We start from the raw sequence: 14,032 nt of genomic DNA, 5'->3' as shown, positions 1-14,032 counted from the left end.
CGAGCGCTATACCAGTATATGTACAACATGAAATATGTAACTTGAATTTCTTCCCCGATTTTTATGTAAAAAGGCAAAAAAAATCTTATTGAGTCAAAATTGCATCAAATTAATGTGGTCCATGCAACAACAACAAAAATTCTCACAAAACTGGGTCCAAAAAAAATGCATCTCGCTTCTTGGGAAAAAGAAATTGGATGATTTAAATGAATGTGTTGTATTTTCTGTACGTGTGTAAAAATTGGAAAATAAAACTTTACATTGCGTGGCACCATATTGACAACTTTTTTTGAAATGAGATAAAAAAGGTAGGTTTCGAAAACAGACGCACATTTGTGGACATCGCCATCAGCCGTGATCAATCCACTGCTGGATGAAGGCCTCCTCCAAAAACCTCCGTCGCCATCTAACGATCCTGCGATGTAATAATCCACCTCGCATCTGCATGCGAGATGGTTTAAATCGCTCCATAAATGTAGAGATCAATGTAATGAAATACCCCAGTTGTGATGTTGATTATTTCAGCCATGCCAATACGTTTAACGGTGTCTACGTATATTATTTTTTCATCAACATTACAAATACCTAATGCAAACTGTTGCAGTATAAGCGAAAGTCAATTTGCATTGTGTTTTGCTCAAATAATAAAATATATATCAAGAATTTAAAATGCAAAAGGCTCTTGACTTAAAAAAAATCAATAAAAAGTCAATGCGCATTCATTTGTGCATACATATAACAAATCTTTTGCGGGATAGGATTTATTGATATTTAATTTAAGACCTATGCTCACTCAAATTTAGTGTGCCGTAATTCCATAATTTAACATTTTCACAGTTATGCAGGAAAATTACGACAAAAACACTCGTATTTTGTGCTTTATATGTAACTTTATTGTACAATAAACCACTCACAGCAGTAGTTTTTGTTTAAAAATATAACAATTACCATTTCGTAAAGCGAGTCCATTTACAGTAATTAAAATTGCTATAGTTTGAGAAGGTGTAAGAAAGGCAGTGCAAATTAACAACGACGATAAGAGATATGTCTAATTTGCGGATAAAATGGAAAATAAGCTAACTTTAAAACACCGAACAGAATTAAAATTGAACAAAAAAAGCGACAGTACGTGTTTTAAATACCTTAAAAAATATATACAAATGCCGGAAGACCAACCTACAAATTGAATCTCGAGACCAAGTAGAACTGCAGTTGGAATTCATACTGCTCACATTTCAGGCAAAAAAAAGGTTCTGGACAAGTTCAAACTTCGCAGTCTCGGTGATGCCACGATGCCAGGCAGTGTGTGTGGTTTTCCTTGGTATAAAACAATGCATAACTTAACCAACCGACTCGGTGTCTCATTACGCAGTAACAAATGGCTTTGGTTCGAACCTCAGTAAAGTGCTTGTACATTTTCAAAAAATGCACGCAAGAGCATCATTGCAAGTACAGCATAATCGCACGACATTCATTCGTTTCGGAGCGAGTTTTGTTTTGCTTGTTATAGAAACAACTTACAAAGGGCGACGCTCCTCTCAACCACTTAAAGAAACGGCCGTATCGACTGCTAACCAGCCATAGACACGGTGGGTTTCTCCGGGCTCCCGTGTTCCCTCCAACGTCCCAAATGCTCTTCATTCTCATGGTGTCATCGGTCAAATATCTCCCACCGCAGGAACCCTCCCAAAGAGAGGGTCCTTCAGATCAGCAAGGCTTTCCTACGTAAATAATTGGCATTGCCACTACTACTTGCCTGTTTAGAAATGCCGTTTCATTCATATTTCCAGAAGTGACGTTAATATTGGATCCAGCATGCCTCGACGTATCTGCAGTACACTGCAAGCGTCAGTTTGGTTCAATGAATTAGAATGTGACAGTCTACCCACCACTGCCAAGCTACAGTTCTACGTAATGTCAGTGGCGTAACGCGGCTGGCATGGGCCTCTGGTGTGCACGGAAAAAAATGGGGGTCTAATTCTTCCTCATCCCACCATTCGTAGCCCGGTGCCTGGGGGCCCTGCCAGCCCGTGGGTCCCCGTGCAGTTGCACCGCCTGCGCACTGGGCAGCTGCGGCCCCGCTGTCCACGACAGGAGTTGTTTCTGCAGTGGCGGGAGGTGCTGTTGTTGAATCGGTCGTGAGAGTGGAACTCAACGAGGAGCTTTCTGCCAGTCCCAGGAGGTCATCGGGTGCTTCTTGCAAACCTCTGTCCTTGCCACCGGCTCGTGATTCACTCTCCCCACGCACACTCCCTGTGGAACCGTAGCAAGCGGCAACAAGCGGCGAATACAATTGCGCGGCGCTTGTGAAAAAGTGTGGGACCAATCATTTTTTCCCGTTGCTGAAGGGGTGGTCTATTTTGTGCTTTTTACTACATCTTTGTTTGCATGACAAAACAAGAAGTTGCGTAAATGAAACGATCAATCGAAATCCTACTTTGCATTGTAAATGCAGGAAGCAAAACGGATATTTGTTGACTTCTGTGAGGAGTAGTCCATTCGCTGCCCCTCAATATTAGTTCAAGATGTCACCTACAACCAGAAATGCCCAGGTTCATCAAATACGATGATGATTATTAGGATGATGAATAAGTTTTGCAGTTTTAACTAGCGTGACCTTGAAGCTGCGTCCCGGTTAAGGCTTCACAACCGAGAGAGATGGTGATGCGAGAAGGATTCGGGGGGGGGGCAGTCACTCGCAGGTTCCGGGAGAAGCAGGTCATCTTACAGGAGGGGTTGCCTGGCCAGCGCACACACTCGAATAGATTAACGCGCGACGGAAATTTCCCGGCCGTCCGTCTCGGCTTCGCGATTGACTTTTTTTTTGCTCCCATCATCTCTCCTTGCCGTGGTTGCGAGCGGCACGCGCGTTGCACAGGGCTTCCACCAGATCGTCAAGCCCCGCGGCCTCCTTGGGCTCCAGGAGGTTGAACTCGCGCGCGAAGCACACAAAGTGGCTGAACACGGAGTTGAGGTGGCCGTGGAGGTCCAGGCAAACCGTCTCGCGGAAGTGGCACCAGTAGATGTGCGCAATCACGTGGTACAGCAGCCGGAAGAACTTGCGCACCACCGCTTCGAACGAGTTCGGGAAGTCCCGGCCTGAGGCAGGGGAGGGGGAGGCAACGCGGCAATCGCTGCACGTCAGTCGATCGATCGTCGACGCCGCGGCCGTCCGAGGTAAGCTGCCCAATAATCTGTTTTCCCAGCTCTCCGATAGGTTTTCGAGTTGTACCACGTAGTGTTCGCCATGATAGCCGTCGGCGAGATATACAGTCACAACCGTGAAATGCTACGCGGTAGTAACGGTTCGCCGGTTACTTTGTTGACGAGGCTAATTCACTTGCACCCCTTCTGGAATATGAGGATCTCTTTTTAAATCACCAACATGGTTAAACTCTCTTTACATCTGGAAAGGTAAGAAACGTGGAACCTCATTAATACTCAGATCGCAGACTGCCTGGAAATACCAGGTGTAGCCAGCTTGAGCCGAGAGATGGTCATGAGATCGCAGTAAACAAGTTAATTCTTGAATATATCTGCACGCCACTACTAGTGAATTTTCCAGACCATTCCAGTTTCCTCCCACATACCAAACATTAATTATAAAAAGTGGTCAAACATCGCAATGCAGGACCCTCCTCCAAAAACATGTCTCGTCACTCAAATTTTTGTTCCCTGGATAAATAGAGGGCATTCAAAAAATTAGCATCGCATTACTTATTCACTGCCAAAGGGCTATTACATTATCGCTCCCCTGCTTGCAGTACCAGTGGCACGACGATACCCCAATCATTTGAGTGCAAAGCTTCGTCCATGCGCCCGCAAGGTCCGAACGCAATCGTCCCAAGCTCACCGTATTTTGTTGGGAAAATAGATTCATCGGTGATCGTCGTCTGGATGCACGACATGACGTAGTCGACGTACTGTGGTCCCGTGCATTTCACCTTCTTCCCCCTCTCGTCCTGCCAGAAGTATTGTCTGCAACACAAAGGGTAACTTCTGTTGTCACTGAACACCTATTTAATTTATGGGGAAAAATTAGCATCGGATTTAAACACTTTCTGGCAATCAAACTTCGTGTGAAAATGTTCACAACAAATAGATACCCGTTTCAAGGCAAATGTCCCATAAATAGAACTGCTCAACCCGAGCTATGGATACGTTGATACTTAATCTTTGGTTCTTTCAGTCACGTGACCGAAAGAACCAAAGAGTATGGATTCCTGCAGTCACGAAAACTTCAAATCAACGTTGATACTTGCTTTGCCTTTGTACTGTTCGACTGTTTGGTAAGACTAGGCCATAAAGGGTCTCTGGTGTAGGCCAATCGGTTTCAAAGACAATCCATATATTATCAGAGGATGTTTGTTTGCATGTTTTTTCCCAACAATGTGCGATAAATGCAGACTTGATGCCTTGAAAAAGGGGTTATCGAATTGGTGTTTGAACATCAACATTTCATTGTATTGCCAGAAAAAGAAAAGAAGCCCCCATTCTCGTTTTTTTTTTCTCTCGTAATTTTGAAACTGGAAAAAAAAATCTCAGACCTATTCTATTGCAGTCTCAACACATGAGAGAGACGCAATGACATTTCCATCGATTTGCACAGCAGAAAGTTAAATGTGCGCTGCACGGATTGTAAAGCGGTACACACACACACACACGGCCACATGCGCATGCACACACATACGCGTGATTATATACATGTAGCCACGGTGTAGTATTTTCCACATCTCTACCCTGGAAGTATGTGGGGCATAAAATGATTGCATTTGACAACTCGGCTTTGAAATGAGGCAGCCAGGAGAGAGTGAGTGTGGGAGTGAACCCTACACCGTTTCACATTCCAGAGATCAAGTAAGGCATGTGGCCCAACTTTGAGTTCACACATGGAGTTGTTCCCATTCACACACCATTTGGGCTTCAAAAGGTATTTGGCTACCATTTTATAGCAGCCCTTCGAGTGTGAAGATCAGAAAATGGAACATTAGAAGGTCATTAAAAGAACGCACACCCATTAAAGGAATGTTGGTAATCTGTCTGTCTTCTTGGTTCTTTCGGTAAAGTCACGTAGAAGGGAAGTAATAAAATAATAAAAACAAAACATAATAAAATTATTCTCACGACGTTTCCGCCACAACGCAAGCAGCAGTTCTCAGGTGAAGACGACTGCTTGCGTTGTGGCCAAAACGTCGTGAGAATTATTTATGTTTTGTTTTTATTATTTCATTACTTCCCTTCTACGTGACTTTACCAAAAGAACCAAGAAGATGAATCCCTGCAGTCACGAAAACTTTAAATCGAAATCTGTCTGAGAAAGAGCTCTCGATGGCGATACGTTTTACCCAAACTATCTCAAGTACGCACAGCCCTTTTGCCCATCCACTGCTGGATTAGGGCCACCATCCATGCTGGACAGGTCTTGGGGGTTTGTTTGACCATACTTCACCATGCTGGTCAGTGCAGGTTGGCAAAGACTGGGGGTATTTGCAAGTGCATAGAAGAACTGTACAGCCAGCAATGGCGTTTGTTGCACTGGCCTCTCCACACTAGCATCTTGTTTTATACGCATGTTCGCCCACTCGAGTCATATCCAGGCCCAGCCCTGCTTAGCTTCTGAGATCAGGTACATTCCGGCTGATTTGCGATTGGAAATTGATTCAACAGGACTGCATTTTGCAATCCACTCCAGTTCACCGGCGGTGAGAAATTAAGCGCCAGGCTGTGCGTGCGTATTTTTAGATATTGCTGTCACCAACTGTGACCCTGCGAGCGTGCGTGGTATTTGAGGGCACTCTGGAGGAGCGGCGTTTTGGATTTCGGCGAGTGTTCAAGGGACGGGGTGGGGAGAGGGGTATGGAAGGAGAGGCGGGAAAAGGGCACGTGGGGGGTGGAGGCCGGGGAGGACTTACACGTTGCAGGCCGTCATGAGCGGGCAGGTTTCCGCTGTGCAGAATTCCGAGATGGCGCTGTACTGCAGGTTCACGTGTCCAAAGAATGTTGTGACTGCGCGCCAAGGCACACCATGGGTCCAGCCGTAAGAGGACGACAGAAAAACACACTTTGACCGTTGCATTCGATTAAGCAAATATATCAACTTTTATGTCAATAATTTATAACATTGTATTCAATGACAACGAGTATGCCAGAAAATGTGCAGTACAGCTGACAATTTACAGGATTGTACATAGTAGAATTATATTAGTTGAAATTTTCTGATACATTGCATTGTATTAACCGATTATCAGTTACGTATACAAATAAGTCACCCACCAAAAAAGAAAATCGACGAATCGTCATAGTTGAGCATGACAATTTTACTCAACAATGCAGTTGACTTTTGTTCTCACATTGCGGTGAATGCCAGTGGCCTCGAGTGGCTGCAGTCGTGATTTGAACCAATCACACACTGTACAACTTACAGAAAAACCTCCTCTTAGCGACGGTCATTTGGTTCCATGAAACCGGTCGTTAAGCGAGTATAGGAAGTACACGTTAAAGACTCAATTCGTTCCTATAGCATTGAAAGTGACCCTTTTTCACCCAAAAAACGTGCTTTACAATATTTAAACAATGGATATTAATACATAAAGATACTAACGACATTATAAATACAGAATATTTTTTAAAACATGTTTAATCAATGCAATAAATAATATTAGCTGGACATACAACAGCCCACCGTTAACAGGGGAACGGTCGGTAAGCGAACACACTGGGCTCTATGGAGGGCACTACACTACTCTACACTATACTACACTATACACTACACGATACACACTGGGCTCTATGGAGTCACTACACTACTATACACTACACTACACACTACTATACACTACACAATACACATTGGGCTCTATGGAGGCACTACCCCACTATACACTACACTATACACTACTATACACTACACTATACACTACACAATACACATTGGGCTCTATAGAGGCCCGTCCTGAAGCGATTAGTCGTTAACAGGGGGTGAATGTTAAGCGGGGTTCTACTGTATGCAGACCTAACAACAACAACAATAAACATCAACTCATATCAACAGAATTCCATACACGTTTCATTAGTTTAAGACTGTTATGTTAATCTACGTATTGTCCCCCCTCCCGCCTAAATTTACATCTTTAATCTTACAGCTTCTGTCCTAGGACGGGCTAACAAGCTAGCTATAAAATAAAGCGCACGTAAATAATGAATTAAGGTGATGTATGTATGTATGTGTGTATTTCCGGACTCTGCGAGATAGTGGCTTAATTCAGATTAGGATTGAACCACGAATGAGGCGATTGACCATCACAGGCACAATATGCTAACGGGCGTTTCGTCAATGTAATTAGTCTTTGTTCAATGGCTCCCACTTCCTAAGTCAATATACTTCATCCACAATGCCTCAGTGTCACGTGTCATGAGATGGGGCAGCAGTGCCTCCTCTGTCCGATCTCGCAATCAGAGGGAGTTTGGATAGTCCCCAAATTCGAAATTAATTTTTGTTTGTAGTGGAATTTAAAGCTACACAAGTTGTCATGATTTTTATACGCACACAGACGCAATGAGTTTATAAAATGAATAACATGAAGGCGAGTTTGAATTAAATTAGGTCAATATGGTAACAGGTGCATTTAGATCTCAGTTGGAACATTTGAAATGACATTGCATTAACCCCATATAGAGTTGAATGCTGTATTCAATAACAGCAAAATAATGACAGGGTGTTTGATACCATTAAGGGGTTTTCTTTGTTATGTAGCAGAAGTTACTAAACTATTTTTTTAAGGAAACCGTTTATCTTTGCCCTTCAACAAGTTGCAAAATCACCCTCCGTGACTTAACAAAACAATGCTAAGCGATGCAGTGAAATGTCACATTCCTAACAACACATTAAAAAGTCTTGTTTATACAAAAGACGTAGTTATTTTTGTATGCGTTTTCATACTTAAAGAACTGAACACATAAGCTGTACGGCACACGCCAGTAGCAGCAGGCTTATGTAATAAAGGAAATAAATTAAGATTCCCCAGCAGGGGAAAATGACCTGGGGGAAAACGCAAACATGCATTTAAGTCCCTGAAAGTATCTACAAATCCATGTAAACAATTTCCGCCAAAAGTGGACAGGAATTCTTGGCAACAGTTAAAACGCTGTTTGGAGCGCACGGTGGAAAAATGTCCGTGCCCTTATTAGGCCATTCGTTTAGATCTTTGAATTCCCGGTGACGCAAAAGCAATTTTGTTTCTCTTTAGCCATCTGGCATGGAATTTAATGTTGGTGCAGCAGCACGGAGGGGACAGCAATCCACCACAGAAAGTGTGTAACAATTACTGCCTTGCGCACACAGGCGCGCCGGTTGCATTTTGCAGGGTTGTACGCTCCCCGCCCATCCGTTACCCGGAATGGAATCGAACGATAAAAATCTTGGACTTACTTTTGGGGGGTGAGGGGGGGGGGGAAGTATTTTCTCAGGCACAGCCACCTACAACTCTTCTCATCAAATGTCCCAACTTAGAACATGTTGCAAACAGACCCCGGGCACCAGAGTGAGCACCATCGCCCACGGCTGTATTCTTTCCTAAAAATACTGTTTTCATAAATCGCCGCTTTCAGCCTCAACCTAACCCCGCTGTATATTTTTTTATATATGTAAAAATAAAACGTGCTTATTTCAAAACACCACTGTAACTTTAAACGGGGTAAAGAAAGATGAGTTCATGTGAATGAAATGTAATTCTAAGGGACCCCTAAATGAATGCTTGAGAAAGTAACTTGCCAGATTAATGAAATTTAGGATAGAATGTGCCCCCCCCCCCACTCCCAACCCGAGCCACACCCCACCTCACCAGCCTCATCGTATACTCCGATCATGTACCGATCACACCTGCATTTGCCTCAAATCATTACTTTTCGCCCCTTGCTTAAATGTGCGCCTCCAAATTTTGCTTAGGTTAAACATGTGAACTTTTAACCAATGTCTCATAAGTGCTTGCTATCGAACTTAAATAAAACCCTCAAGGCACTTTGTTCAATTTGATGCAACAAAATAATAATATACGGGAATACAACAAAAGTGGTAGCGCAGCACGGGTTGGCTTGGGCCGTAATGTGAGGAATGAAACGGCGACCCCCAAACCTCCTCCCTTCTTCCTAGCCTGGCATTTGGGGCCCCTCCTGGGCCCATCATCGGTCCTACTGCAGTCACACCACCTGCACCACTCAACAGCTACACCACCGAATGGGATGGTGCGTGTGGGCACTTACCCACGTGCCCCCCCCCCCTACTTGTTAACAATGAACTCTCGCGACCCCATTGCCAACGGACCAACTGCTCCACCACCGAATACCAGAACAAACATTTTTTTCTTCCAAAAAAGTAAACGATTTTCACTTTCTCTCCACAGGCCTCGCTGTGTGTGTAGCGAGCATAGCTGCCCTGCTGTCACGTGACGCGCGCTGGAATGCCTTCATGTGGCGCTGGGCCTTCCGCCGCGTGCCCTACCGTGCGTGGCGAGCCACTCGTTGAGCTCGATGGAGGGTGGCAAGGTGATGAGTGGACGGAGCTCCGACTCGGTGATGCATGCTCGCACGTAGTCGGGCTCCAGGTAGAGGCGTCGCTCCTCGGGGGCACTCTTCTTCTCGTTCTTCCGGCCACGCCTGGGCGCCAAGGGTTGGCAGGAGTCATTACGATGGCAATATATACACGAGCCCTGTTAGCCAGCACGGACTGTCGGTGCAAGTGCTGTTAGCGAGCACCTATTAAGGCCGGTGTGGCGTACGAAGGGGTCGTGTGGCCAGCACCACGCGCCGACCACCGTTGCATTTCCAGTGACAACATGCACAAAGCGCACCAGGTACTCATTTAAGGCAGAGTTGACCTCGTGGAGGCCCAGAACTGGTTCAGATATTCTCCATTGATGCTGGCCGTGAGCAGGAATCAAACTCGGCGTGTCCGTCATGGGGCCGCTTGACCATACTTCACCATCCTGGCCATTTGTGGTTTGGTAAGGAAGTTTGGAGTAAACCCAAAAATTAGTCGTTTGTCTCCGAGCAGTGCAGCTCACCGAGCCGAATGCACCCCCTGCGCTCTATGGGCATTCCTCAATGGCCAAATGTTGGTGCACATTCGTGATAAATTGACGGGACTTTATTTGAACAGGTAAGAACAAAAATTACGAGACTTAAAGTTTCTGTTTTTTTGGAATGGCAATCTTGATCTGCGAGTGACAACAATGCAGTGCAATGCACGCGGAACGTACAACATGGAACGTTAACCATGTGCGGGCATGCATCACCGAGTGTTCAAATGAAAATAAAAGCTTACTATGAATGTCGTGGCTTTTGAAACCACACGAATTAGAAGACAGCAGTGTTGCGTACGGGTCTCTCATACGGATGTGAAATCTGTACAACCAGAGTACAAAGACCCTACAGAGCAAACTAGATGCAAGAGATGCGTTTTTAAGAAGGACATTACACATTTCACGGACAGACAAGATGAGTAGCGTAAATGTATTACAGATAGCAGGGTACACAACAAGAAAATAAATACGAATAATTATGGATAAAAAAGTTAAGAGTTCTTGGACATGTAATGAGAAAATAAAAGACTGAATATGAATGCGTTTTGACTGGGAAAATTATAGGTGCAAAAAGCCAGGGAAGTACGTAGGCAATTTGAACAATTGGATGCCACTGGGAGTATCTAACACGACGTTCTTGAGTAAACATCGCGGAGAGAACGACATCGAAAGCCATGATCGACAACGTCTTTGAAAAAGGGGTATATGACACACAGAGATAGTGGCTATTGAAATATTTTGCGACACATCAGAGGTCGGTTTTTATCAACTCGTCAACTGCAGTAAAACATGTACAATCATCCTGATACAGCAAAACACACAGGGGTGGCTCTTTGAAGCCAATTATCTGTTGTTGTTTTTACTAAATTACAGATTGTTTTTGACACGCATGACATGGAAAGCCCCAACACCATCTGAGCCTGGATGAAAAGGTCATTTCGTCCGAGCGCACCAGTCACCCTGATATATAATGAGCATTTCTCCCTTATCAAGCAAGGTGGACACATTATTTCCATCCTAGTCACGGCCCCAAAAGGTTAACGTGCTATGCCCCGGGTAAAAAAACAAAAAAATAAAAACACACTTCACCATTACGCCGATGATTACGGACATATTTGACGTGTCTCTCGAATTGTACGTACAGTCTGAAATTCTGTGCAACCAAAACGCCCTGGCGTTAGAGACGACATTGAAAGCAAAACGAAACGAGCACGTGTCCCCCCCCACACCCCACAAAGCACAGTTTGTGTTTGAGGAGGCCAGACGCAAAGGGAGCACCCAAAAAGCCCGAGTGACATTCGGGTGAAACCCGCCGAACGGGTTAATGAGCCCTGCAGAGGTTTTTTTTTCTCTCTCCTACGGTGGCACACCTCGCTGTAGACAAACAGGCACAAACACGCAAATACACACTCAGCCGGGGGGGTAGGGGGGGCTGACACACCTCGGAGGCGACCACATTCCTGATTCGTGTGTGTGTGTAGTTTCTCTAAGGAAATCTTATCCTTGAGAACGTGAGGCGGCATGTTTTGCTCTGCATCGCGCCAGTGTGACAGAAAAGAATCCCACTGACCAGAGCGAGAGTGAGTGAGGACCATGCAGCAGGTTTTATAGTCTATAATAATTTTTTAAAAATTAACCCGTAAAAACTAAGTTTTTCACTATAAATCCTTTAAATGCGTGGCGGCTAGAGTCCTCTCGTCCTCTGGCTTGAGATGGCTGCCACCTATGGGTCAGATGATTGCCTGCCGCCATTAAGCAATTGGTAATTAAATAATTAAATAAACCTTCCTAAAAAGTGTAAAATTTTGGAAAAAAATTTTCACGAAAATTAATTGTCACGCACAACGAGTCTGTGTGCAAAATGTCAGCTCGATTGGATCACGGGAAGTGGGTTAAAAAACGACCGAAATATTTGCACGGTCATAAGCGCGCAAGCAAGCGAACTTAATATAAAGGATTTAAAAATATGATGATTCATCATTATGTTTAACTCTGCCCCGCGCCGTGATGCCAGTGAATAGGGATTGAAAATAATCCCACTGACGACAGAGAGAGTGAGGACCATACAGCAGGTTTTTACGCCTATAATACAAGAACATATATTTACTCATTATTATTAGAGTGCGAATGTCAATCTGCTGCTGGGTGAAGTAGTGATAAGAATCCGTGACAAAGAATCAAAGTCTCGTCACCGGGTGTGTATCAACGCAGTGTACCAACCACTGCTGCTATACCGTACGTTAAAACATCATATAAACGACGCTACGCATGTCTCCAAACGGGACCAACTTTTAAGGACCTAAGAGAATAACATTCAAAATGAAGATCCAAATTTTTGTTACACTATTACAAAATTTCGATTTAAAGCTTTCGTGACTGCAGGGATTCATCTTCTTGGTTCTTTCGGTAAAGTCACGTAGAATGGAAATAATAAAATAATAAACAATCATATAAATAAAACATAATAAAATAATATAATAATAAAAATGTCTTATGTTTTATTTTTATTATGTTTTATTATTTTATTATTTCCATTCTACGTGACTTTACTATTACAAAACCTTAAAAAAGCGAATATTCATTAATGACCCTACCAACATGAATGTTCTTAAGCTTTGTCGATCTGCTCACGCATCACGGATTCTCCCTCGTCAAGTACTCGGGGAAACCGACTGAACGGCATCATTCGTGTAACAAACTAAAAACAAATTGTTTAACTCAAACGCAACACGAAAGACTCACCTAAACATCTGCCTGCAACTTGCCAACATCGATACGAGACGTCCTGTGGGAACTCACGCGTCTCCGCGTGGAACATCAGCGCACGACACCACGCTGGCATCCCCCCCCCGACACGAATGGACCTCCGGACGTGTCCACCGGGCGTAACGTTTAACCAGCAAGTAAATAGTTTAATAATATTCAAAATTACTCCTTACAATTGCAGCAGCGGCGGCAGCTGCGGTCAATCATCGGGTTTGCATCGGGCAAATGTCATTTGACAAACAGCGTACGACACAAAATTACTTGACTTGGTCTATCACGCGTCACTCACGACATCGAGGCAACAATCATGCCGCTCCCCCCTCCCCGTAGTAGTTTACATTCAGATTGTGCTTCGTATTGTTACGATGATCATCGTCGCCGTCGTCATTATTATTACTACTACTACAACAACCGGCATTACACAGCCACGCGTCGGGAGCCATCGAGACGACACTCACCTGAGCACCCTGCCCATTGCGCGAAAAACCATCTTGCAGTGCGCAGCGGATGAAGCGGGTGGCTGGTGCGTAGGAGCCGTCGGGGCTGACTTCGCTAGTGCACGCTCAACCATCATTGTCCGGGCACAACTCCCAGCGACGCCTCCCGACACAAGCTCACGCGTCGAGGACTCGTTAAGAATGTAATGGCATTAATATCTCATTGATTTTTTTTGTTCTAAACTTAGTTCGCTTGATAGGGGGTTTGTGCACCCAAGCCGCTTGCCTGCGTTTCGTCGACCGCTTATGCCCCCCTCCCCACCACCACCACCTCCCCCAGCTATTTAGTAAGCACGCAAAGTGAGTTGATGCTGTCCCGCGCACAGTAATCATTAACGTCTCCCCCTCCGCCGACCCCACCTCCTCCTCCTCCCATCCCACGCCTCAGTGGCTCCCCACCCCTGCCCCCACTCCAACAGGCCACCAAAAATCCAGCCGCCTCCTCCCTTCCCCATCCGTGGCCACTCATTGGCTCCTGGAGGACCCCCCCCCCCCCCGGCGATGCGCTATTCGCAAGGCGCTGGGCGGCGCGAGTCTCGGAGAAGTCGGTTCGAAACTTTCAGCGGCGCCGGGCGAGTGATGGGGCCACACGGCACGGGGCAATGTTTGGTGCGCGTACGAAACGGGAGGCTGTGCGCGCATTTAGAACCCTCTCTTCCTTGAACGAGGGCACAGACTTTGTATCGTCTGTAT

The 14,032-nt window shown here is 45.0% G+C and overlaps 1 protein-coding gene across 5 annotated transcripts in view; it reads right to left on the bottom strand.

Moving 5' to 3' along the window:
- Positions 1–870: 870 nt before the first annotated feature.
- Positions 871–14,032, bottom strand: part of LOC144720327 (MOB kinase activator 2-like) — a 53,220-nt gene continuing 40,058 nt past the window's right edge. For 3 of the 5 annotated variants that reach the window (XM_078597011.1, XM_078597008.1, XM_078597009.1), the window contains exons 2-5: positions 9,497–9,651; positions 5,913–6,006; positions 3,854–3,978; positions 871–3,099 (exon numbers count right to left, since the gene is read on the bottom strand). In XM_078597011.1, coding sequence (XP_078453137.1) covers positions 2,834–3,099; positions 3,854–3,978; positions 5,913–6,006; positions 9,497–9,651 — 640 coding nt within the window. In that variant the 3' untranslated portion in view covers positions 871–2,833. Of the gene's footprint in view, positions 3,100–3,853; positions 3,979–5,912; positions 6,007–9,496; positions 9,652–12,818; positions 13,275–13,300; positions 13,642–14,032 lie in introns of those variants that run through there. The other 2 variants (XM_078597012.1, XM_078597010.1) reach the window with 2 other exon arrangements.

The sequence above is a fragment of the Lampetra planeri genome, chromosome 8, assembly GCF_965212315.1.
Source record: "Lampetra planeri chromosome 8, kcLamPlan1.2.h2, whole genome shotgun sequence".
In the NCBI taxonomy this organism is placed as follows: domain Eukaryota; kingdom Metazoa; phylum Chordata; class Hyperoartia; order Petromyzontiformes; family Petromyzontidae; genus Lampetra; species Lampetra planeri.
The sequence above is the reverse complement of the archived record's forward strand: the minus strand, read 5'-3'. Positions and strand labels throughout refer to the sequence as shown.